Source organism: Delphinus delphis, chromosome 11 (assembly GCF_949987515.2).
Source record: "Delphinus delphis chromosome 11, mDelDel1.2, whole genome shotgun sequence".
NCBI classification, from domain to species: Eukaryota; Metazoa; Chordata; class Mammalia; order Artiodactyla; family Delphinidae; genus Delphinus; species Delphinus delphis.
In genome coordinates, this window is record NC_082693.1 from 2,308,462 (window position 1) to 2,334,373 (window position 25,912).

At 63.3% G+C, this 25,912-nt stretch overlaps 2 protein-coding genes across 2 annotated transcripts in view; one reads left to right on the forward strand and one right to left on the reverse strand.

Annotated features, from left to right (window-relative positions):
* CACNA2D4 (calcium voltage-gated channel auxiliary subunit alpha2delta 4) overlaps positions 1 to 25,912 on the forward strand; it is a 96,780-nt gene that overhangs the window by 57,443 nt on the left and 13,425 nt on the right. The window contains exons 30-32 of the mRNA XM_060025926.1: positions 2,498 to 2,593; positions 4,546 to 4,673; positions 7,874 to 7,954. Coding sequence (XP_059881909.1) covers positions 2,498 to 2,593; positions 4,546 to 4,673; positions 7,874 to 7,954 — 305 coding nt within the window. The remainder of the gene's footprint in view (positions 1 to 2,497; positions 2,594 to 4,545; positions 4,674 to 7,873; positions 7,955 to 25,912) is intronic.
* On the reverse strand, positions 12,339 to 24,554 carry LRTM2 (leucine rich repeats and transmembrane domains 2). The gene is made up of 5 exons (XM_060026020.1): positions 24,323 to 24,554; positions 18,803 to 19,005; positions 18,205 to 18,339; positions 15,483 to 16,073; positions 12,339 to 12,902 (listed from the first exon to the last, which is right to left on the reverse strand). Exons 3-5 carry the CDS (start codon positions 18,269 to 18,271, stop codon positions 12,448 to 12,450), a joined length of 1,113 nt encoding a protein of 370 aa, XP_059882003.1. The 5' UTR covers positions 18,272 to 18,339; positions 18,803 to 19,005; positions 24,323 to 24,554; the 3' UTR covers positions 12,339 to 12,447.

The window sequence follows — 25,912 nt, forward strand, 5'->3', positions numbered from 1 at the left end:
ATGCATCCCAAAGACATACACGTGCGCTGTTCGTAACAGCAAAAGATTGGAAATAACCTAAATGTCCATTAGTAGGAGCCTAGTTAAATAAACCCTGGTGGCTCCACCTAATGGAATACTATGTAGCCTTGAAAATTTTAAATTTTAAATTTTCAGAGAAGTTTAGATGGGACCCTAAATACAAGTTGGAAATATCGATGAACTCATGTATTTTCCCTGAAGGAAACAAAGAGGGGATCCTCGTCCACTGAAAGGACCAACCTCAGTGAGCACCCCAGACCCAGCTTGTGGACTTCCAATATCTACTTTAAGAAGTTCTCACTAAAATGAGTCAGTGATCCCTGGAGAAGTGTCTGATTCCAGGTCAGGGGCAAGGGGTGGACAGAATGAGCTGGGGGCACCTTGTCATCCCAGGGGCAAGTCATCAAAGACGAAGGAGGTTTTGCCAACAGGACGTCAGAGCCGCACTGAAGGGGCTCTCGCCGGCCAGACGAGAGGCAGTCAGACCAGCATCACCGTAACAACAGCAGTAGGTAAGAGCACAGTAAACATGCTAAAATCCTGCGCTCAGAGTAATACTGAAGGAAAAACCTTCTTGGTCACCTTTGGAAGATGTTAGGAAACCTATTCATACTTGTACCAACTGGTGAAGAAACAGAGACACGATTCTTTATCCTGCCTCTTCTTACAAATTATGCCTCAGGATAAACAGATGTTGAGGAGAAGTTTTTCTTTAGTCAAGTATAAATAGAATAAAGAAGAAACCAAGGGGGCTTCCCTGATGGCACAGTGGTTAAGAATCCGCCTGCCAATGCAGGGGACACATGTTTGAGCCCTGGTCTGGGAAGATTCCACATGCCGTGGAGCAGCTAAGCCTGTGCACCACAACTACTGAGCCTGCGCTCTAGAGCCCGCAAGCCACAACTACTGAAGCCTGCGCGCCTAGAGCCCGTGCTCCGCAGCAAGAGAAGCCCGTGCACTGCAACGAAGAGTAGCCCGTGCACTGCAACAAAGAGCAGCCCCTGTTCGCCACAACTAGAGAAACCCCGTGCACAGCAACGAAGACCCAACACAGCCAAAAATAAATTTAAAAAAAAACAAAAAACAGTGAGATGTCACCTTATACCTGTTGGAATGACTATTATCAAAAAGACAAGCAATGACAAGTGTTGGCAAGGATGTGGAGAAAGGGGAACACTTGTGCACTGTTGGTGGGAATGTAAACTGATTTTGACACTATGGAAAACAGTATGGAGGTTCCTCAAGAAATTAAAAATAGAACTATCACAGGACCCAGCAATCCCACTTCTGGGTGTTTATCCAAAGAAAACAAAAGCAGACTATTGAAGAGGTATCTGCACCCTCCTGTTCACTGCAGCCTTATTCACAGTAGCCAAGACACAGAAACAACCCAAGTGTCCACTGATGGATGAATGGATAAAGAAGGTGTGGTGTGCATATTCAATGGAATATTACTCAGCCTTTAAAAAGAGGAAATTCCTGCCATTGGCAACAACATGGATGAACCTAGAGGGCATTATGTTAAGTGAAATAAGTCAGACAGAAAACGATGAATACTGCACTGTATCACTTATATGTGAGATCTAAAAAAAAAGTGTAATCATAGAAACATGGAGTAGAAAAACGGTTGCCGGGGGCTGGCGGTGGGATACATGCATGGGGAGAGGCTGGTGAAGGGCACGGCCTTCCAGCTGTAAAATGAATAAGGCCTGAGGGTGGTGATTCTAGTTGGAACACTGGATTGTGTAACTGAGATTAGCTAAGGGACTAGAACTTAAATGTTCACATGCACGCGCCGTGCGCACACACACGCACCCACGGTGGAGGGAATCCTCTCACAATGTGCACCTGTATCAAATCACCATAATGTGCGCTTCAACTATCTTACAGTTTTATGTCCGTTATACGTCAGTAAGGTTGACATTTCAAAAAAGGTGACTCTCCCAGGTGGGGCATTGTCCCCACAGGGCCGCTCCGGGACCGTGAGAGAAGGAACAGCGCCCTCCAGCCCGCGGGCTCTCCCAAGTCTTGTTGGCAAAGGCGTGAGCTCTGCCCAGACTCCTCTTTGTGGATGTGGACAGTCTTCTCCTTCCCCATCTCAGGAATAAGGCAAACGTTTGCAAAGGGCTTCACATGGTGGGGTACTAAGTGTGTGCTGGTCACAAGGAGTTACTTTCCTTAGGTCCCGGGACAAAATCTCTCTTCCTGGGTTCCTTCCGCCTTCCAGAGCTAACTTCCCGCAGAGCTGCATGCACGCAGAGGGGCAGAGGCCCAGGGGACCCACGAATGAGGGCAGGTGCAGCCCAGGGATGCTCACAGCAGACGGCCAGCAGCATCCCCTCGAGAGACTGACCCACCTGCCCCCACCCACCCCAGTCAGAAGGCCCGGCGCCGGGAGAGGCCTGCAGGTCCTCCCAGTACGCCCATCCCTCCTCCCCGGGCACGTGGTGATGACTTCTGCTCTGTCTGCCCGCAGTGAGTCCGAGCATGTGGTGGACATGGCCTTCCTGGGCACCCGGGCCGGCCTCCTCAGAAGCAGCCTGTTCGTGGGCTCCGAAAAGGTCTCTGACAAGTGAGTCCTGCCGGAGGCCAGGGAGCGGGGTCCCTGGGGTGCCCCTGTGGTTTGTGGGCAGACCTGTGCCGGACTCCAAGAGTATGGGGGGAGGAAGGGTTCGGGTTTACAGACTGGGACAGCCGGAGAAGCACCCCTTCCAGCCAGGCTTGGTCCCATCCTGGGCTCATCCCCATTCACTCCCAAGAGGGGAACCAGATGCGGTCTTCCCGCCGGGACAGATCTCTGAGCAATGGGCTGAATCTTCCGGCCGTGCTCGTCCTTTGTCGACAACTTTCCCCTCCCCCAAGCCCGAAATTCTCAGATGGGGGTGATTCTGCCCCCTACCCTGGAGACAGTTCTGGACGTCACAGCTGGGGGAGGGCAGGGGGTTGCTACTGGCGTCCAGTGGGTAGAGGCCAGGGACGCCGCTGCACGGCCCGCAGCGCACTGGACGGCCCCCAGCCGTTTCCCGGGCCCAAAACGTTGGCGGTGCTGAGGCTGAGAAGCCCCGCCCCCAGCAAAGCCACCCGGGACCCGCCCACCAGGGCGTCCCACCCGGCACTGCAGCAAAGGGGGTGCCCGGGGGAGCATGCTGTGGTTAGGGGAGCGAAGCCACCTGCCACTCTGCAGACCACGAGACTCAAGGTGGGGGGCCCGCGGCCACCTTGGGGGGACAGCCAAGAGATCTCCTGCGCAGACCTGACCCCAGTGTCCTTGCCTCCCGCCCACCCATGGCCCCAGGAGGACGCCATCGGGGGGTCTTCCTCACGGACTCCAAGACTGACCCGCCATTTCCAGGAAGCAGACGCTTCTAGGAAGAGGCATTAGGTGGCCCTCCCCCTCCCCACTCCCTCCCTGAGAGGTGGAAACCCAGGAAGCATCCTGCCTGGCCAGCCCTTCCTCCGCCGGTTAGAGACACAACAGGTGACCCAGGTGGACCAGATCCAGTGGGAGAACTGCAGACTCGCCCGAAGGCCTCGAGCCACCTGGGAACTTTCCTCCCCAAGCTCACCACCCTCATCCCCTTAAACTTCCTCCCCCAGTAGAAAAAACGCACGTCCACATCTTCCTGTGGCCCCGGTTGGACCGGGGACCACACCGGGCAGTGTGAGGGGAGGGTCTCGGACACCCCTGCACCCTCTCCAAAAGGCTTCCAAGAACGGAGGAGGGAAGTCGGTACAGACAGACCCTCCTGAGTCACGAACCAGCCCCACGAACGGCCGCGCGTGCACTGCACACCTCCAGGGGGCTCCCCTTGCCTGGCCCCTGGCGTCAGTGCAGCCCAGGACGGTGCAGCCAGGCAGGTGGGCTTCTGAGAGCCCCGAGCCAAGCATGCCCAGAATCAAACCTCAGTTATCCACCTGCAGGTTACACAGTCACTCTTTTAATCCCTACCAGATTCTCCCTGCTTCCCTCCCAGTCTGCCCTGGGCCAACACCCCCTTCTGTCGGCGGGCTGAGCCCAGCAGTGCAAAACCGTAATTAGCAAGGTAGAGCTGCCCCCCAAAAGGAGACTGAGCTGCCCCCCAAAAGGAGACTCCACTGCCTGCGGCAGGAGCTGTTGCAGTAACCATTTTGGGGGAATTTATGACCCTCTATGACTATACAGTTCCCTCCTGCAGACATGCTAATCAGCTTGACAAAGAGGAATTAGGCTGTACACCAAATAAATGAACCGTGCAGGCAAGGAGTGCACAGAGAGGTGGAAAGGCTCTCTCAGCACACAGGCCCTCCACCATTCCTACGATGTGCCCTCAGCTGCACCAGCATTTGATTCCGGAAAAGGCAGGAATGACTGGGGAGCATCCTCCGGGGCAACACCCATTCAGGGGCTAATCTTTCCTTCTGCAACCCCACCAAGTCAGAGGGGAGTCGCCCCCCTGGCCCAGCCACGATGACCTCGTAGGAGCGAGGAGATGGGAAGACCGTGCTCCTGGGTCCGGGGGAGGTGACAGGCCCTTCTCGCTGCAGGAGGTTCCTGACGCCGGCGGACGAGGCCAGCATCTTCACCCTGGACCACTTCCCTCTGTGGTACCGCCAGGCCGCCGAGCAGCCTCCGGGCAGCATGGTCTTCAACCTCTACTCGGCAGAGGGACGAGGTAATCTACACCCCAAGCTCCAGGGCGGGGCCCAGGGCATCCCTCCTCCCACCGCGCTTGGGGTGGGAGACCGCCACGAGATACAGGACCGAACGTCCAGACCTCGGCGTCCCCTCACCCCGCTGGCCTCCACCTGCACCCTGGGTGGATCGTTTCATTCCCTGGCTGGCAATCAACGACGCGGTTCAAAAGTTCAACTGTAACAAAGGAAAGGGGTTTGACCCGAAAGTCAGGAGGAGCTGGATTCTAGCCCAGATTCCGCATAGGAGGACGTCGGGACAATGGGTCTCTGGAGAGTCGTGTATTTCCAGACATCTGAGTGTTTCTGAGAGCTGCTCAAGCCGTGAAAGGAGCAGACTTTATTCCGTGGGGGGCCGCTGTACTGCCTGGAACAGACTATATCCCAGGGGGGTGGCTGAGCCCCGGCCTGCTCCCCGGCAGCTCCTGGTAATAACGGGGCGCCTCCCGGCCTCCAGGCCTCTGGGGGCTGCAGGGCGAGAGATGATGGCGGATTGGGCCTCAGGCACCCAGCCAGCACAGGCCTGCCAGTCCAAGGGCCAGGGGGGCTCAGAGCTGGAGCCCCCAGCTCCCAGCCCGGCCCCCACTCTGGGAAATAACCCGAACGGGAAACGGTAAGTGGCTTTAACAGAGCGCCCAGAAAGCCGCACAGTGTTTAGGACAGAAAGGACCCTGGGGCTGCAAAGCCTCACCCTCTCAATCCGCACTTGAAGTGACCACGGCCCAGAGAGGATCCACGGGTCACGTCTGGGGGTCCTGGCCTCAGCGCCGTGGGGTGAGGGGGCCCGCAACTATCCTCGGCGTCCTGGCTGAGCGAGCCGAGGTTGGGGCTGAGGAGTGGAGACGTGAGGAAGAGGGCGGCCGGGAGCCGACTTGGGATGAAGCCTTGTCCTCCCTCCAGGCCGCCCGCCCGCCCGCCAATAGCCTCCTGCCACCGCCGCCACCAAAACCACCCTGACGCCGCCCGACGGGAACCTCCCCGAGCTGAGCTGCCGGCTGGGGAGGCCCAGGCCCCGGGGCCCCGCCCGCGGCTGCAGGCAGCACCTGCCCTCTAGATGCCCTTCCTCGGCATCCTCCGCCCGGCGTGTCACTGACGTGCTTTACAGAACGCTTTTCCCCGCCCCGCTCATGCGGTGTGCACGCCCTCTTCTTACACAAGGAGAGTCTGAGGTTCAGAGGGCGCCTGACTCGCCCGGACCGCACAGCGGGGGGCACACCGGGGGTCTCTCCGCACTTCACTGTGTGTAAGGCGCTGGGACTCCAGGGCACACCCGCGGAGGGGCCCCTTCCCGCACTGGCACCACAGCCACAGAGGCAGCTCCCCCTTTCGGCGCCCCCCGGAACAGGAGGGCCCCACGGGGTCCCGGGGGGTCTGGGGTGAGGCCCTGCCCGCCCCCACGGTGACGGGCTCCCTCCTGCCAGTGTCACCAGGATGAGCTGGCTGCCGGGGAGCTCTCTGGCACAGGGGCAGGAGGGTGGTGGGCGGGAACAGAGAGCGAGATGACGAGGGCCGGCTGGGGACCACCGGGCAAGGGGCCCTGCACGCTCCCATCCTCCCCCAAAGGGAGAAACCGACAATTTTAATGGGGGGTACCCCTGAGGAGGTGGAGGGGCGGCTGCAGGGTGAGGGGAGGGCCCCGCCCACCCAGGCTGACTGCAGCCCTCCGCCTGGGCCCGGTGGGCGAGCTCTGCCCACACGGAGCTGCCTTTTGCAGTCGGCGCTGAGAAACCTGCCAGCACAGAGCAGAGTCCCAGCGCAGCCCCAGCAGCTCAGGCCTGGTGCCCCCACCCACAGCCCTGCTTCCTGGGCCAGGCCTGGGCCTGCCCCCCTACCACCTGGTAGCTGGCTCACTCACCCGGTGCCTGGTGACCCAGGCCCTGAGATCCCTGCTATCCCCAGAGACCGCGTCATTAGCGCCCCACACCTTCGCCTGGGTGTTTCCTCCGAGCCCGTGGAGCACACACAACGGGTCTGTCCCGAAAGCAGCTTGCGGCCGGGAACGGTGCGGGGGTCACCCCATCAGGATCGTCCAGACATTTCTAGAAGCAAGGCGGGGAAGCCAGCTTCTGCGGCTGTTCTGGTCTCTTGTGTCCTTGTCATGGCCAATTCCTAGAGCCAAGGACGACCTTACATCGTGTCAGTTCCTAGAATCAGAGTAATTTCTGATTTCTGTGAGATACTTGGTTCCGGCGAGGTGGGATGGGTAATCCTGACAAGAGGGCAGATACGAGAAACCAGTGGTGGATTTAAGTTTCGCTACGACTGACACTGTCAAGAGTCTCACGACCTGTTGGTTTCAAGCAACGTTTGATGTAAAGACATTCTAACAAGCGAGCACGTGGCAGAACTGTGCCCCTTTCTCGGGGTTTTTAGTGACACACTTGATCCGTAGGCAAGAGTGCCTTTCCCAGGGCTGTAGAGCCCAAAAGCCACGGGCACGTACTCGTCCGCGCCTCTCAGAGCCGGAAAGCTCTGTGCTGGTGCAGAGCTGAGGCTGCCACCTGAATTCTGCGCCTGGAGGCCTGGCTCTCCTGAGAGGTCCCGGAGCCTGGCTGTGTCCCGGACGTGCAGCGACCCTCCGGGCAGTGGCACGCAGGCCACCAGGATTCACGGGGCACCACCTCGCACGTGTCAGATGCCAGCCAGCCTCTGTGCCCATCGCAGCCCTGGCGTCTGGCTTCCCGAAGGGGCTGTCGTTGTCACCTTGACTCATGTAACTGATGAAGGACAGCGCAGGGTCAGCCAGCACTGCGTCCGGGAGCGCAGCCCGTCCCCTGCTCGCAAGGGCCCCTTGATGCCACGCGAGTCTCCTGGGTGGGTCCCCGCGGGGTCCCCGAGCTCCAGTGGGGCAGCTGCATGCAGACAGCTTTGCGGCCCTGAGACAGAGCAGACCTGCAGCGTCAGGGACCTGACAGTGCGGCGCTGTCCAGGCGGGCAGGGGCCACACACTGACCTGGCAGCTTCGGAGCTGCATGGAGGGGTGGGTGGCACCCGGCACATAGGAGGCAAGTACGAGGCGCTCCGCAAAGACCCGAGGTGGTGGTAGCAGGCAGCCTCCCGGGCAGCCCCTCGCTCGCTCAGGGAACGTCCTAGCCTGCTGTTTACTGGGCTTCCCAGCCCGCGCCGCCACCCCGGCTCCTCCTCAGGTGCAGAGAAAGTGACTGGACAATTTTCCCCCCAGAAAATACAGACAAGCCGATGGTGGTGACCGTGAGCACAGCTGTAGCCGTGACCATGGACAACAGGACAGCCATCGCTGCAGGTAGGAGCTGCCCCTGGGCTTTGAGGCCGGGCAGTTGTGAGTCCGAGTCGAGAACGAGGCCCAGTGACGGAGGCGGCCCCGCGCGTGGTTCGCGAGGCCACGGTCTGTGTTTTCCCAGATGAAATGTGGGGCTGAGGGGAGGTGGAGTCTTCCTGAGCCATTTTGTTTATACAGCTGTGAGGCCTTAGATCTAACAGAATTCATGCAGTAAACTGAAGCCCAGACAGGTTGAGAGATCTGCTCAAGGTCACACAGGACAGAGCCTGCCCAGACCTCCTTCCCACCCTCTTTGTGTCGCTTCCGCCTCCACTGCCCACTCAGGGGAGGAGTGGGCTTGGGACTCAGACCCTAAAGTCCGAGCCCGTACGTGAGTCCTGTGCTCCCGTGCATGTTCTCATCCAGCCCGGGGGGGGGGAGGGCGGTGACCTGGTTTGGCTCCATTTTACAGATGAGGAAACTGAGGCCCAGACATGTTATTTGCCCGAAGTCCCACAGCTAATAGTCAATGACTAGAATTTAAGCTCAGACTGCCTCTCTTGAAGGCCCAGGATCATGACCCTTTGTTGCAATTGGCCACAGAAGCCATGAGAGTACCCGGGCAGCCTCACGAGCTGCCCCGGCTTTGCAGCTTTTTGGGGCCTAAGAAGGGCCTTGGCACCCCTGCCCACTCGTCTGAGAGCCCTGAGGATCCTGCCCTCGGTCTCCGTGTCTCAGACCCCACCGTGTTCTGAGAAGCTGTGAGGTCCTCACAGCTCTCAGCCGTCCTGGGCACTGGGGTCGGGCGCCTGCATTGTGGGGGACCCCACAGCTGCCAGGGGCAGGCGAGCAGGCCCCTCGTGTCTTCTCCCCCAGGCTGAGTGCAGGGCAAAGGGCAGGGAGGAGCGGCCCAGCAGGCAGGCTGCCCCTTCGTCCACCCGCCCCAGCAAGGGCACGGCCGTCCACGCTGCGATGAGGAGGGAGGGAGGGAAGGGCTTGTTCTGGTCACTCAGAGCCTCATTTGGAAACACGTGTGTCACAGGGGTCCTGAGGCTGCGCCGCCGGGCACTTTGGAGGGACCCGCGCCTTCCCAGCCGCCTTTCTGTCCTTCGCCTGGCCTGCTAATCCCAGACCCTAAAGACTGTCCCGTAGCCCCTGCTCCGTCCATGACGTGGGCTTCTCAGCTCCCGCACACCCGAAAGCCCAGCAAGCAGAAGGCACGCGGGGTCAGCCTGCTGGCTGCTCCCCTGCACTCTCCAATTATTTGACATCATTTTTAACTCGGCGCTGCATTAGAGCCAGGAGGGGTTGCCATGGAAACCGTGTCCGGGTGCTTCTGGTTTAACTCACTGCAGACGATCGCTCTGCAGCTCGGGGGGCACGGATGTGATAGGACAGGGAGGAGGCACTGGAGACCTTTATGCTTCAATTATTCTTTTCAGCCTCCTTTTGTAATTTCCTCTTCCTAGCCTGTGGCTCAGCCTCCCTGACCCGGACCAGCTAGCCTGTGTGTGCGGTGCCGGCAGTTCCTTTCCTCGCGTGTTCTGTGACGCGCAGGCTGCACGTTCGATGTTTGTGCCCTGGGCTGGGGAGAAGGAGGAAGGGCAGCTAGGGGGACAGCCAAGGGCCAGGCAGGTGAATGAGGAGGCGTCGCTTAACCTTAGTCTAAGCAGGTATTTCTCAACGGTTCATGCAAAATTTCTAGGAATCTACTGTTTTGATCAGGATCCACTTTCAAGTCTCTGTGCCCTCCAGGCCCCACTTGGGAAATACTGCCGAGTGTCATGGTGGTACCGTAACCTGCAAGTGTGCTTCCCCAGCCCAGCAGCCTTTGTGCGGAGGGCCTGCTGTCTGGAGCTGCCTGACGGCTCCTCTCCTTGGAGTTCCGCCTGCGTGCGCACGGCCCAGCCTTCAGACGGCGGGGCGCTCTCAGAACAGTGCGTCTGCGCGTTACCCACACCTGTGCAGGCTGTGCAGCCGGTCCCCTGCCCCCATGGGGCCTGCTCTCCCAGCTCTGCTGTACCGGTCAGGGCCACAGGAGGGCACCTCTCCCCACTTACCCCCACCCAGGAAGCAGTCCAGCCGAACTCCTGGAACAGGGACCTGCTGGTTCCCTTCTCCCCGGGGTTGGCTCCTGGCTCGCTGGGGTGTCACCGAAGGGAGGGCTCCTGGCTAGAAGAGAATCCCGTCTTGGTCTGAAGACTGTGACGCGTGTAGCCCAGGCCCGGCCAGTCAGGCGAGGTGGGCCACGGCGGGCCGCAGGTGGGCAGACAGCCGGAGGCCTTGCCGTCGCTCACTCCCCCCCCGGCCCCGCCCCAGCCCTCCGGCCCCGCCCCAGCCCTCCGGCCCCGCCCCCGCCCTTCGGTCCCGAGTTCTGATCCTGCACCTGCTGAGCCCTGAGGAGGGGTCGTCTGTACGTCAGCCTCAAAAGCACAGGATATTAAACGGGGCTCGTCCTGCAAACCCAGCGACACCCCTCCAAGGCTGGTGAAACCTAGTCCCCTAAACTGCTCTCGGGGAGCCGCCCCTCCCGGCAGGCAGCAGGAGGGGCCCCAGGGCCAAGGCGCGCCTCCTACCCCGTGGCCGTCTGCCCTTGACCGCAGGGCAGCCTCGCTCGCAGCGGGGCTGGGAGCAGGCCCGGGGCTCCGCGCTCCCCCGCTGCCCTCCCGGGGGCGCCCCAAGGCCAGGCCTCGGGCGGGAGCTGCCGTCCTCCTTAGGGGCCTGGGGACACTCCGTGCGCCCATCTGGGGAGGTCAGCGGGCAGGGGCCGCCATCACGGCTGCTGGCTCCTGCGTCCCCTCCCGCCCAAGGAAACCAGGAAGTAGATAGGAAAATACAGGCTTTATTTGTCATCTGAAACAACAAACCAGAAATATAATTTTGCCTTTAAAAATCTCTGTCTTAGGCTAAAGACACCACCACTGACAACGTCCAGCCTTCCCTGACTCCCTTTAGAAAATCCCCAGGTCTGGTGTCAGCCGGCACCAGAAGAAGGAAGACTGCAGGCCAGCCCGGTGGGCAGCCTGCACCCGGCCCCCTCTACCCCTGTCCTGCCTCAGAACCATGTTCTGACGGCCTCCCCCGGGCCACTCCCTAGACTCGCAGCCGTCACAGAGCCAGAAACCGGCCTCCTGCCACCTGACCCTCCGTAAGCGGCGGGGAGGCTGATGTCCTGCAGAGCGAGGCCCAGGACTCGCCGGGATCGCACTCCCCAGGAGGGCAGACCTCGGAAAGGGGACCGGTGAACCCCACCCTGCACTGCCCCCTCCCACGCCCACCCTCAGCCTCTGTCCCTTTGGGAGGGCGGGTTACAGGTAACGAGCAGATGGGCCCCTGGGCCCTTGCTCTGGTTTGGGCCCCAGTCCAGGTGCCACGAGGACTCTGGGAAGTCAGACTGAGCTGACAGAACGCTGGGAAAAGGACCCCATTACTGAGACCTCTGAGCAGGACGGGGGGGTCCTTTCGCTGCTCCCGGGGTCTGTTTGGTATATGCTGGCAGGAGGGTCACAGAGGATGAGCCAGTCCCCGCCCTGGGGTCACGGGCCCAGAGATGCTGAGGGTGGGGCATGGCAGTGGGAGGTGCAGAGCAACGGTTCTCGGGCCGCAGGCTGTGGGAGTGGGAGCGGTGCGCGTCCCCACGGGGCCTGGCGGGGACGTACTTGGGCAGCGCGGAGGATGAGTCCGGTGGTGCGTGGCCGGGCTCTCGGGAGGCCACCATCCACACACGCTGCATCTTCCAGGCCTCTGGGCAGGCGTCCCTGGAAATCCCAGCAGGAGAGGTGTGAGTGGGTTACCATGGTGACGGGCAGTCTCATCCGGCAGCACCACCTTGGCCTCTTGAGAGGATCTGGAAGGAATCCTCGTGCCGTGGGCTTGGGTTTCTCCCCATCCGCCGCAGGAGGTTGCATAAGCAAGCAGCAGGTTGTGTGGCCCGAGGGCTGAGACCACGGGGGACGCCTGGCTCCGCTCCCCGAGGTCCCACGACCTCTGTCCCTAAGTGACTGTGTGTGTGATGCCGAGCTCGAGCGGGGACGATTAGTGACCCGGAGCCGGGTGGTTGGTGGTGCAGGGACAGATGGCTTTGGAGAGGGCGTGGTGCTGGGTTGCCAAGTGCTGGTCCAGATGGCTGGGCTGGGCTGAATGCACAGTGGTACCAGCCATCGGAAGCTGGGCCCAACATCTTCCTGGCTTAGAAGAGAGTCGCAGAAACCGGCCCCGCACCCCCAGACGCAGATAAGGTGGGTTGAGCCAGAGGAGGGGGGTGTCACCGGCTGTGACTGTACCGGGAGCCGCAGCAGTACGGGGGCGCTGGGTCCAGGAGTCTTTGCTCGCACACACACATCTCTTCTGCCCGTGGGCCAGAGCGTTTGTGGTCCAGAGGGGAGCGTCAGTGTACTGATACCTTCCGGACGCTCCGGTGTCCGTGGAGACACGGGCCCGTTTGCTGGCGGGCTGGGGGGAAGGTGGGAAGGGGGCGGGAGGGGGGCTGGCGTGCCCCCCGGCCCCGCCCTGGGCTCTCAGGCCACAGAGGAGACCTGCTTCCGGTCCTCGTGCTCGCCCTCCGCGTCGCCCATCAGCGGCTGGCGCTTCCTGAGCTCCCGGTGGTACTTGGCCATGAGGGAGGCGTAGATGCAGCCGTAGGCAGCGGCCACCACCATCATGATGCAGACCACACCGCACAGCACCCCCGCGATGATCACGGTGCCGACGGCTCGCCGCACGCTCACGGGCCGGGGCCTCTGCTTCTGGGGGCAGGCGGTGCTGGGCTCGGGCTCGGGCTCGGGGCCCGGCTTGGGCTTGGGAGGCTCCGGGCTGGCCTTGGTGCAGGGTGGCCCGGGGACCTCCAGCCCGGCTGAGCTGCTCTGGTCCTCCAGCTGCGAGCAGTAGTTGAACATCTCCATGGGGACCACGCGCATGTCCTTCCCCCTCAGCTCCTTGGGCAGGGTGCAGGCCAGCTGATCCAGGCGCCCCCCTGCATCAGGAGAGAGAAAAGGGGGGCTGAGGCCGGCACTCCCTCCCCCAGCCCCAGGTCCCCACACAGAGGCCCGGGAGGCCTAGTTTCCATCCGCAGCACTATCAATCCTGGAGCGAAGGGGAGAGGTTAGGGGGACTGGCGTACGGCGCCCAGTGACGGGGAGGCGGGTACACGTGTCACGGCGTTTAACCCGCGCAGAAGCCTCAGAAGACGGACAGTGTCCCTGCTCCCATCTGATAGAGAAACAAACATTCCCACCTCTCCTGCCCCCAGAGTCAAGCTGGCCCCCGGGTGCTCAGGAAAGGGGGGCCAGGAGCCCTGCCAGGCGGCAGCCCGTGCCTGTCCTAACTGACCTCTCCACTGACCGCCGTCCGTGACCCCCGGCTCTGCTCTCCCCAGCAACTGCTCCCCCCGCGCCCCTCCCGCCCACACAAAGGACAGAGGTCAGAGCCTCGGCCCTGCTCCTCCACGCGGGCGGGACCGTTGTTCCTAAGACTCCTCCTTGGAAGAGGGAGAGGGGGCCCAGGGACAGCAGTTTCCTCCTTGAGGGCAGTGGTGGCCCCCTCAGCAGCCCGGCCACAGCACCCGTGAGCGCAGTGCCATCTTGGGAGGACACCCTGAGGACCCCCGAGGGCAGAGGAGGGCGTGCGGGCAGCGCAGGCTCACCCCGCGGCCTGGGCGGGGAGGGTGCAGCGCACAGGTGGGGCGAGAGGAAGAGGAGCTGCCCAGACGCCCCCCTTTTGGCCTCTTCGGGCAGCCCGAGATCTAGACGCAGGCGCGGCCCCCAGGGAAGCGCCTGGGCTCCTGCAGGACCATCGCCGCGGTCTCCTCACACAATAGACATCAGTCTTCCCCGGGTGCTGAGGAAAAGGGCCCAGGTTTTTGTTCTGGTTTGGTCTGCGTTGTTTTGGAGGAGCGCATGGCGGAAGATAACTCTACTAGTGAAAAGTTCCTAAAGTGTACGTTCCCCCTCCACGCCCTTCAGCTCCCGGTGACCAATGACTGGAGGGGCAAGGACGTCCCCTGCAGATCACACATCGGTCTGGCTCTCCAGACCCCTGTCCAAGGCTTACATCCCGTGAACTGTGTCCAGGGCCTTTGCACGGGCGGGGGCTGGGCGTGGAGATGCAGCCGCCCTACCTCCCTGCTCCCAAAACCTGAGGCTGACTCCCTCCCGGCCAGGGCATCTGCAAGTCACTTTACGTATCGAATTGCTGAGGAGTCTCGATTTTCCAGGCTGTCAATAAGAATGGCCGTCTCAGCTGCAGCTCAGTTAGGGTTCAAGTGGGTCACGTACATGGTAGGATATTTGGAAACTGGAAACCATGCAAGTGTTACTATTTCTCCTCTCACAAAAACGGGAGAAATTATCACAGGGACTAACATTTTATGGTACTTTATCGTTTGTAAAATGTTTTTAATTAACTAACACGTGAGAATATTATGCAAATAATTAAATTGTGGAAACACTGTGACACAAAGGGAGTAAGACTTTGACGAAAGCATTAGCGTTCGCTTCACATCGATTCACTCGTTCAGCAGATTCATGGAGCCCTACTTCCTGCTGGACACCAAACTGTGTCTAATTAAGCCCGGTGAATATTATGACTTCCGCCAGCCAGTGGACATATAAATGAGTAAGTTTTATTGCGGACTCACTTTATGCTGGGTCCTTTTCCAGACGCTTTCCATGAATTACCTACCTACTCCACACAGTGATTCTCTGAGATAGGTTCTCTGAGATTGGCCCCATTTCACAGACGAGGGTGCAGCCACAGAGAGGCCAGCGAGCTCTCTCGAGATCACACACAGCTAGTACGTGGCAGGGCCACGAGGCAAAACCGGACCTGGCGCTTTTGGCCAGCAGGCTTACTTCTCTGCCCTTGTCCATTTCATTTAATCATTCCGAAGGTCATTCTAGAACTTTCCCGGGTCACCGAAAAGGGGAGCATTTGGCTTCTTAGTAAAAGCTTTGATAACAGAACTTCTAGGGAGAAGGAGTTGAGATCATCGTCAGAAAGAAAATGTGACTGCATTTGTGGATTTGAACTCGATTCCACCCTCCTGGCACTGTGGGTACTTAAGAGATGGCTACATTATTCAGAGGAGCAAGGGTGTTTTGTTTTGGTTATTTTTGCCGTACGCGGGCCTCCCACTGTTGTGGCCTCTCGCGTTGCGGAGCACAGGCTCCGGACGCGCAGGCTCAGCGGCCATGGCTCACGGGCCCAGCCACTCCGCAGCATGTGGGATCTTCCCGGACCGGGGCACGAACCCGCGTCCCCTGCATCGGCAGGCGGACTCTCAACCACTGCGCCACCAGGGAAGCCCGCGAGGGTGGTTTTATCCCTCCTCCTGCCGGGCCAGGGAAGCCTAGAGGCAGAGGACAATGATACTGTGTGTTTAAGTCCATCCTGAAACCTACAGAAGTGAGAGCCAGTTACAGAGAGTCAGCCTGAGGAGACAGGGCAGAGCAAGGCGGCTGGGAGCGGAGGGGATGGGAAGAAGGGGGCCGCAGAGCCCCTGTGCCCGCCGGTGGCCAGGCCGGGCCCACTCCTCCCCGACCTGACCCATGCTCACCTCGGTAGGAGAACCACTCTAGCCAGTGCTTGAAGTCCCGCAGGTGGCAGTCGCACTCCCAGGGGTTGTCCCCCACCTGCAGCAGCTGCAGGCTGGCCAGGGGCTCGAAGGTCCGCCGGTCCAGGCTCTGCAGGCGGTTGGCGCGCAGGAACAGGGAGCGCAGGGCGGGGAGCCCGTCAAAGAGGCCGGGTGGGAGCCGGGCCAGGCCGTTGAGGGACAGGTCGAGGTGGCGCAGGCGCGCCAGGGGCCGCAGCAGCTCGGGGTCCAGGGCGCGGAGACTGTTGTTGCGCAGCTGCAGCTCCGTCAGGTTGGCCAGCCCCCCGAAGGCGGCGCGCGGCAGCCCGTCCAGGAAGTTGTTGGAGAGGTCCAGCCGCTGCAGGCCCGACAGGCCGGCGAAGGCCCCGGCGGGCAGGGAGCTCAGCCTGTTGTTCAGGAGCAGCAGGCTGCGGGTGGCGGCCGGCAGGTCCGCGGGCAGCGCGGCGAGGCCCCGGCCGCTGCAGTCCACCTGCAGGCCGTGGCCGTCGCACGTGCAGGGCAGGGGGCAGGCGGGGGCAGCCTCTGCCGTGCACAGGGCGATCCAACAGGTGAGCCCTGCGGGACAGACGGGGCATGGCAGGACTGCGGGTCGCCACTCCCACTGCCTTCCCCTCCCATCCGCCTCCCATCACGGGGCCTCGCGCCGATCCCCTTTGGCCCAACCACGCGCGGTGCCGTAGCGCTTCCTGACCACGTAGAAACACAACTAACCCCCCGCAGCACGTCCATGTGGACGGACACCACCGGGCAGCCAGGGTCCCCACACGGCCCCGACACCACAGACGCTGATGCGACAGAGGATGTGAGGGTGTCAGAGGGGCCGCCCCATGTTCCTCTCCCAGGGCCGCTGCCATGGAAGGATTCTGTGCAGAGAAAGTGGCTCTGCTTCCTTCCCCTCTGCACCGCACCCCCCCACAACCACCACCTGGAGCTGCACGGGGCTGATGGACGTGCATGGGAGGGGCCGCGCTGCACACACGAAGGGGCACACCCACCCCTGCCACCACTTCCCCGGTCTGCATGAGTCCCACATCCAAGGTGGGCCAGCGACTCAGGGTGACGAGGGAGCCCGGGCCCGCCCGGGCCCCACCCCAGAGACCACTGTGGAAACAGCAGGGTGAGATGCTGAGTTCCACGTCCACGTGGAGGATGCTGGGGTGCGAGCCCCCAAAGTTGTGGGCCCGGGGCAAGTCCCACATCTGTTCTCACTTTACAGCCAGCTTGCCCTTAGCCTGGGCCCCTGTCCCCAATTTCCGCAGGACAGATCTGTTGACAGAATTCCTTTCACGGTCCCATGCTTTGCCCAGGGCCCCTGTGGCAGGGCTGCAGGGGGACGGGTGCTCAGAGAACAGTCCCGCAGGGCAGCTCGTTCCGTGGCCCACCCTTCTAAGAGTGACTGCAAAGCCCCCGACTGTCCCCCAGGGTGTCCCTGTGGAAGGGGAGGATCCCACCGGGCCGGGAGGAAAGGCCCCAGCCGAGGAGTGCTGGCCGCTCGGCTCCAGCTGGAGGGGCAGAGCTGCTCTGACCAGGGGTCTGGAGGGGACGGTCCTGAGTCTGTGTCTAGTAGGGGTCTGCTGTCTGGTGTCCCAAAGGGCAGACCCTGAAGGAACAGGGTGGGACCGCACCCCCCTTTCCTGGAGGATCGGTGACTCCTGAGAGGCACCTGCCAGGCTGACACCTGAGCGTCTTTGTTCTCGGGAGGAAATGAGCACAGGCACGGCCATGGACGCCAACTGGAAGCCCTTCCGGCCACCTGAGGTCACCTGAGGGCCGCTGACCCTCTCGCTGTCTGAGCTGTCTGTGGCCAGGTCAGCCTGTCAGACTACCCCCGCCGTGCCTTGTGGAAGTCAACTGAATTCCTCAGACCTCACTTTCCCCAGAAAAATACTCAACCCATCCAGCCTCCCTCTCAAAAGGACCGACATAACTACAGGTCACTGTCCCCCCCCACAAAGAAATTCAGGCTGGCGTTAAAGCTCTGGTGGCAAGAAAACAGAGCCCTGTGTCGCGAGGTGTTGAGTGATTCCAAAGGAGGCTGAGAGGGGAGCTGGGTCCCTCGGGATCAGCTGCTCTGCGGGGTGAGTAATTGAGGCCGCTTGTGTCTTGGGGCGGCAGCATCACAGGGCTGACCGTGCGAGGGCAGGAGTCAGGGACCTCCCTCGAGACCATTCTTACCTCTTACCCTGTAGCCTTGACCCTTCACCTCGTGAAGAGAATTCCCAGGGCTTCCTTCACCCGACAGCTCACAAGGTTCCCTTGTGGGGAGTGGGCGGCCTCTGTCTCCCCATATGCAGAAGGAGGGGCTGGACCCGCTCCCCAAGGCCCCTTCCAGTGTCACGTCCCCAGAGCCCCCTGGTTCCCCCCGTCTCGGAGCTACGGGGGCTGAGCCCTAAGGGAGGCCTCCAGGCCCACCCAGCTGATGGCCGAGCAAGGAGAGGGCGGTTTGCCATTAGGGCAGCAGGACTTGCTGGGGCCCCTGGGGGTGGAAGCAGACCCACCTGGGGGGACAGAGCTGCCTGTGGAGCCCCTGCCCCCGACCCGCCCGCCACAGAGCTCAGAAGCAGCTCTTCCCCCGGCACCGTGGGCAGGGCTGCGGGGACTGGGCCCTTCTTCCCAGACCCAGGCCATGGACACCTGGGAAGAGCATCCCTGCATCCCCGCTAAGCCGACCCCCGCCTCCACTCACAAGAGATCTGCCTCCACAGCGGGGCAAACCAGGTGCTCAGCTCGGGGCCGCTGCCCGGGGCCAGCATGGTGGCTGCACAGCTGTCAGGCCCGGCACCTCGAGGGAGAGAGAAGCCGCTTGTCCGCTCGGTCAGTCCTGAGAGAGAGGGAGAGAGAGCTGAGCGGAAGCGGGTGTCAGGCCGGTGCAGCCCCGGGTTATGGAGGGGGCCCGGTGTCTCTTTACCCTCCCCTCCTGTGTTCTTGGCTCTGATTCCCTGGGCGGGGTAGGGGGGTGGGAGAAAGAGGAGCAAGGGGGCTGAGAAGCCAGGAGCCTCTGCCTCCGTCGACAGCAGGGGGCGCGTGGAGGGGCAGGCGGGCATCCCAGGAGCCCTGGGGCTGGAGACAGTGCTGAGGCCAGTGCTGGGCGATGCAGGAGCCGTCCACCCGCCCTGCATCCCTCACCTCCCGCCCAGCCTCTCCCCGCCTCTTCTTGTCTTCCTGGATGATCTCATAAACGTGTTCGGAGCCACGTGGCCTCCTCGGCCTCTGGGCTTCCCCCATGTCCCAGGCGCGGAAATCATCGAGAGCCAGCTGGCCCCCCAGCCCCACTGTGCTCTTACCATGGCCCCCGAGGAGGCCGAGACCAGGCCCCGCGTAGGGGCGGCCGTTGGCTCGCGGGTGAGGCCCAGGCCCGGCTCTTGCCACGGGGAAGCCCCCTGCTTGCCCTCCGCGGTCTCCCGGGGGGTGAGCGGCCGTGCTCTGTCTTCTGCCGCCGGCAGGTCTGGGATAAACCTCATCAGCGCAGGGGCTCGTGCTGCAGCCGCTGCCGTCGGGGCACAGGGGCAGGGAGAGGGCGAGGCTGCAGCGCAGAGAGCGGCTCCTCTTCCCGAGGGGCGAGGGGGCCTCCCCCTTCCCAGGTGACCTGCCCTGCTCCCACTCCCTTCCAGGCGCGGCCAGGGGCCCGTCACAGGGGCGGGAAAGGGGACTGCGGGCCCCCTGCCGCCAGCCCAGCGCGAGGTGGCGAACGGACAGAGACGGGCCAGCAGCCTCCCCTGCTCGGTGGCCACGCTGGACCCGGGGGCCCCAGGCTGCAGCCTCCCGCTCCCCTCCCACAGCCGCCTTAATTCCGGGAGCCCGAGGGGCTAATGGCAGAGCAGAGCGGAGCTGAGGGGTGGGGGCAGCCGCTGGAACCTCAGCATCTAAGCAGGGTCTCCCTCAGGCACTGGGGGCCTCTTCCGTCTCCTCCCCGCTTACCGCTGCCAAGCAGCCTCCTGGCCCCATGAGCCCACGAGCGCCACAGCCCCGGGGGCCTGCAGCTGGGCCCTGGCAAGGGCGCCCGCTCAGGATGGGGCCCGCCGGGGAGGGGGACCGCTCGGGGGGCCTGTCTGTCACCTGGGCTTCACCCCCCACCAGGGGGTTCGCAGAGGCTGCAGAGCGAGTCGCACTGGGCAGATGTGGGTGCAGACCCACATGCCTATGGGATGGATCTGGGGCCCTGGGCTGGGGGCGGAGCAGATGCCCAGAGCAGCTGAGGGGTCCTTTCCAGCTACCCTCCCAGGGCCAGGTCCCCGGGGCTCCTGGCTCAGACTCCCGGGTCAGGGAGGGCTCTGGGTTCGAATCCCTGCCGGCTGCTCCCTCGCTGTGTAACTTAAACAGATCACGGAAACCCTCTGGGCCTCGGTTTCCTTATCTCTCAGGGTGATGACCAGAACACACTGCCCTCCGTGGGGGTCAATCTGGTCGGGGGAGGAGAGCTAGCATTTGCTGAATTCAGGATACATCATCTTGCAAGGCAGTCTAGGGGACTCCAAGCTTGGACCTGAGCCCCAGGTAGACGTAGGGAGACGTCAGTGCCCTGTGTCCGCGGGGAGGGGCGGCGGCTTCCAGCGCGTCTGCGGGACCTCTCTTTCTTGGTCCCCCAGTCTCACACCTGGGTGTCTGTCTCTGTGCCTGGGCCCGTGCCAGGCCAGCAGCCGTCACATGGCGGTCACCGTGGGCTGCGCTCGCACACAGCCTCCCAGGCCTCCATCACTGAGGACGCCGTCCACCCTCTCCGTGAGCCTCGGCCCCGACCCCTGGAATAGTCCCACACTCCTCTCGCCAGCGAGGACCCGCAGGTCGGCAGCTCACAGCGCCCACACGGTGTCAGGGGGGTCAGCAGCCAGCCAGGCTCAGAGGTGGAGACCAGCGTGCCTGGTCACGCGGCCGGTCAGGGACACAGGCCCGCTCCCTGGGGACTGTCCCCCAGCAGTGGCCCCTGGGGGGAGACACGTGTGTGCGCTGAGCGGGGTGCACACACAGGCTCCCAACACAGCGTGTGATGCAGACCACCCCCCCAGAGACCGTGCAGCCACACACACGCACACGGGTGCACTCGCGCGCGCTGGCAGCCCTCCAGCATCCTCAGATGCTATCACTCCCGCAGTTCCCGCATGCCCCCGGCAGACAGATGCACGGGGGGACCTCCAGCCCGGAAGCAGGGCCTAGAGAAGCCCCCCGAGGGCCGCCCCCAACCCAGGACCCTTTCCACACTCAGACCCACGCCCTGGGATCTCTGGAGAAACGTGACGGGAACAAGGCCCCACAGGTCCATGGGACTGTAGCTTGCGCTCCCTGGGGACCACAGAAGCACCCCTCAGGCGCTGTGGGGTCCATCACCCTGCCCTCCAGCCCACCTCCAACCCAGGACCCCTTCCGGCCCCCAGAACCCTCTACCTCGTTAGGAAAGGGGTGACCTACATTAGGATGCCAGGAGCACAGCGGCTCAGGCAGGCGTGGCCACTGCGGAATAAATTCACGCCGTCTGGGAGGGAAGTCCCCACCCAGGTGGGGGAACAGGCAACGGAAACGAGTGAGGTGGCAGTGTCGGGGCTCCAAGCCCCACAGCCTGTGGGCATTTCTGTCCCAGTCCCAGGGACAGGGACACAGAGAGGAGGGTGGACCCAGCGGGGTCCCCAGCCTCCTTCGCTGGGCTCTGCTGAGAGAATCAGGATAGAGGATGGGGCTGAGGAGCTGCAGGCCGAGCGACCCCCCCGCCCAGGATAGGAACACGGGCTCTGGGCCCCAGCCCTCTGCTACTCCAGCGTGGTCCACGGGCCAGCAGCAGCAGCCTCGCCAGGAGCTTCCCAGACCCAGCCCAGGCCAATGGGGCCGGGATCTGCCTCTTAACAAGACCTCAGGCCATTCACGTACCTGGTCACGTTCGAGAAGCCCTGGGCCAGGTCACTTCTCTCCCGGCAGCGCAGACCCCAGCACCTCCCGGGAGGCCGCGGCAGGGGATGGCCGGGGCCGGGGCAGCCGGGGGCGGCAGCGATGGGGGATGCTGGCGGTAACAGCTCTGCAGGAGGGCTCCGCATGGGGAGAAAGCATGCTCGCGGGGAAACACCTGTGTATGGTTCCCAGTCCCCGCAACAACTGTCTGGGGTTAGCAGCACTGCTGACACCATTTTGCGATGGGGACACGGAGGCTGGGGACAGGTAGTAACTTGCCTAAGGGCAGGCAGTGGGAGGGTGCAGCCAGGGCCCAGGCGGCCTGGCGACAGAGCTACCGACCAGCGGCCTCAGGAGCCTGGAGGCGGCTCTGCTGACCCGCCTGCGCGTGGAGGCTCCTGGAGCAGGGGGAGGGCTGCACCCTCGCGTTTGTGCAGCGCTTCACGCCGATCGGCCTCTCCTCGTCCTTCCGCTGCCTCTCTGCGCCCGACGCGGGTACCCTCATCAAGCCGGGTCGCCCCCTCCCCGCCAGCCTTCCTCCCAGGGGCATCACAGATGCAGTGGGGAGAGGGAGGCAGGGGTCTTGCTGGGGAGGGGGTGGCGGGCTGAGGTGAGGAGGTGGGCTGGGAGCCCCGCGGGGGTGGCAGCAGGGCAGAAGGGCCCACGGGCTCCTGCGGAGTCACGTGGGGTGTGGCAGCCCCCCGAGACTGGGGGTGCGGGGGCGGGGACGGCTTCCCTTCCCCACGGGAGGAGCAGCCTGCCTCGCTCCCACCCCCGCCGACGCCCAGGTTAGGGTGGGCGCCCTGACCCCTCTGTGCTTCTGCCCTCCATTCCTCCTCCGGCCAGAGTTGGCTCAGTCTCCAGCCGGAAACCTCCAGCAAACCCACCCAGGCCTGGCGTCCGCACCCTTCCTCTGGTGCTGCGTGGTTACGTCCATCCCCCCAAGTCAGTGTCCAAGCCGCACAGCCATCAGCGCCCACTGTGCCTTGACCTGGGGCTCCTGCCCCCTGGGACGTCTTGCTGGCCTGCCGTGTACCCCCTCCCCAGGGATCTCCCTTTGATCAAGGTTCCCCAACCCGGGACAAGGCCTCTGCGCCCCTCCATTGTGCAGACAGGTGAAGGTCACGGGCTACCGAGCGGCAGGGCCGGGACGGAGGCCACGCCTGGGGCTTCAAGGGCAGCCCCTTCCCACCCGCCCGGCCAGGCTGAGGGGCACCCGGACAGGGGGACAGCGGGCGCCCGCGCTGAGCCCCGGGGGTGCCGTCCAGGCCGCGCGCTCCACCTGCAGCCGCCGGTCTGGCCTTCCAGGCCCTTCCCACCTCTTCCCTGCCTGGCATCCCCGTAACACACGCGGCCCAGGCAGCGCGGAAGCTGGTTTTTTTAAATCTCTAAATTTGTACTTGGAACAGACAAACCCCCTGGTGCATTTTTAAACGCGTGCCCCGTTCTCATGCCCGCCTTCCTGCAGCCTCGTTTCCTTGTCATCCTTCCTTGTCAGACATTCCCACTCCCAACCAGACCCTCTGGAAAGCGGAGAAAAACCCCCATCACCCCTCGCAGAAGCTGCTCTTGGGCCCGCGGGCCTGGCTCGGGGGCGAGGGGTTGGACCCGGGCAGGCAGGGTGGAGAGGCCTGATCTGTGTAGGAGGAGGGGGGAGGCCTCCCCAGGCACCCCAGCCCTAAAACACCCCCCTCCCCGTGCCCCTCAGCGTTGGGGGCTGAAAATGGGAGCAGGGTTTGCTTGTCCCAGGCGCAGCTTCCAGCCAAACCCCAAAGGAAGCAGATCGGTTGCTGAAGAAGCTCCCCCCACCCCCGTCCTCCTCCTGGCACCCCCAGCCGGCTTCCCTGGTCTCCCTCTCCTGGCAAAGCTGGATGGAGCCTGTGCCGGTGTGGAGGGGGACACGGCCGCGGGTCCCGTCCCAGCTGCGCTCCCCGGCCCATCTCCACACGCTCAGCCCGCCCCCCGGCCCTGTAGTTAGCTAAGCTGCTGGGTGTCGGTCTGAGCCAGGCCCGAGAGCCAGGTGCCAGTGTCCCCACCAGCCACCCCAGACAGGCAGACAGCAGCTCAGGGAGAGGATAAAGGGCCCTGAGAGTGAGCGGGGAGGTTGGGACTCCCGGTCAGACGGCCTCCGTCCTGCCCCGGCCATATAACAGCCACCCCTAAGCTGAGTCCACCCCGCCCCCCAAGGCTTCCTGAGCTCTTTCGTAGGTAGAGAGGGTGTGCAGCTGGGGGACCCCAGCCCCAACAGGGCCCAGGTGGGCTGGGAGCAGAGCTGGAGCCTCGAGGAAGGGCCGGAGGAAGGGCTCCGAGGCTCCTCTCCCGCATCCACTCCCGGCCACGCCCCCCATACGAGCCGGGGACTCAGGTCCAGCTGGGGGGACCCTCTGCACCCCTGTCCAAGGACAGCCTGCTAGAGGCCAGCGCGCCTCGCTGAGGGCGTCCTGTAGAGGCCGGTCAGCACCCCTGGTCCCTGCCCACGCCTCGGCGCCAGCCCTCCAGCCTGCCACCCCACAGACGTCCTGTGTGCCGGCCCTGTCACCAGCACCCCCTTTCCCCTGGCACCCAAGTCCCTGGGGCTGCCTGCCGAGCCGGGCATGCAGGCGGCACAGGGCTCCTGGCTGGCGCCCCCCATGCTGCAGGGACCGGTTTCTATGCCACCGGGCCTGTCATCCGGCACTGGCAATGCCTCCTCCCCTCCTTCCCCAGCAGAATCCCAGCTCCTGTCCCCAACGCTGGGAGGTCAGAGTTCCCTGTGTCCTTTGGCTGCCCAGGGGTCCGGTCCTGAGCACCGCCCCAGCCCCAGCCACTGCCCCCAGGCAGGAGGCAAAGCAGCTGTCCATGCAGGCAAGGAACCCAGCGGAGATGGGCTCGGCCCCAAGCCTGGCCCCTGCACCCGCCCCCCGCGCCCCTGCCCAGCGCTCGGCACTCACCTTCCGCACCCCAGCGAGCGCCCTGAATCAAGTGGTCTGAGCCGTCCAGTGAGCCCCTCCTGGGGTTCCTGGAGAAAGGAGACAGCAAGCGCAGCGGCACCAGCCTGATCCCCCAGCAGGATCTGGCACGCAGAGCCCCGGCGGGAGGAAGGAACGCCTGAGGCCGTCTCCCACGGCGGGCGGGCGGCCGGGTCTCGGGAGCCGCGGAGAGGGGCAGGCGGGGAGGGGAGCGTGCGTGCGGAGCAGAGAGCAGCGGAGTGACAGCGGGGGAATGTCCGTGATGACAGCGACAGGCGCGCACACGGGAAGGCGGGCGCACGGAAGGCGGGCACACGGGCGCACACACACCGGAGGCGCTCACCCTTGAAACGCTCCCTTTTCAGGGGGAGACGCTGCCATGAACTCCAGCGGGAGGAGGACTGTTTACCAGGTCCTCTATCTTCTCTCCCCACCCCCGCAGGCTCTCCCTGCCCTGGCTGCCGCCCCCTCTGGCTTTATCCCCTCTCCCCTTGCCTTTGGGGACACAGGGGCAGGACCCAGGGGACAAAGGCTCCAGGAAGCTGGGTCTGCATCCTGTTCGGAGGTGGGGGCAGTATCTCCCACCCTGCCTGTAGGAAGGGAAAGCTGATCTGGGTCTCTGTCAAGGGGTGGCTTATTCCAGAGGGAATACCTGGAGGGGTGCACGGGGGCCCATCTGCCTGGTGGTCCTTCGGAAAGGGGCCCCAGGCCACACAGCCGGGGGCACACGGTCACGCAGAGGTCACTGAGCCTCGTGACCCCTGACCGGGGCTATCTGGGGAGGGAAATGCAGGCAGGCTGGGCCGGGGGCCTGGGGTCAGGTTGCCTGGGGCACCCTGGGGTGAGCCCTGAGGAGGGGCCAAACCCAGCCCCGCCTCCCCGGCCTGGGCTTCTGCTCCTGGCTCTGGGCTGGATGGGAAGAGACTGGTATCAAGAACTCAGAGACGTCTTTACCAGCCAATCAGGACAAAGGAGTGGGAGAAACTGATATTCCAAGGGAAGGCAAGCGTTGATCCAAAGGAAAGAAAGCCAGGCACCGAGTCAGGGGAGGAGTGGCGGCCAGAGCTGGACCCGAGGTGACCTTCCTGGCATCTCTTGAAACCTGCCTGACAGCCGGACACGTGGCATGTTTCTGGCATCCCTCTTCCATTTCGCCTGCTTTCTGGGGGATCCACTGTCAGCCCTGGGTGCAGGTTGAGAGACCCCCCTGACTCAGGATGCTCCCACACCCTCTTCTGTCTGCTCCGCCGTCCGACACAGCAGGGATCCCGTCTCCCACCCCACGCCCATGTCACATGCACCTCACCTGCCCCCAAACACGCTTCCTGTCCCCCAGCTGCAGCAGAGTGTGTGTCCTTCCTGGAGTCTGGGACCCTCTCCTCACCCACGGGGTACATTCCGCTCCTTGAAAACTCAACCAGAGCTCACGTCCTGGTGCACCGTCCCAGGCTAGTGCCCGCGGGACCTTCTTCTCTGACCCATATCACAGAGGACGCGTGGCAGCTTTCTATGGGTGGTTCACCCCCTTTCCTACACCGGGGGCTGTCCCGGAAGAGGGGTCCACCTCGCCAG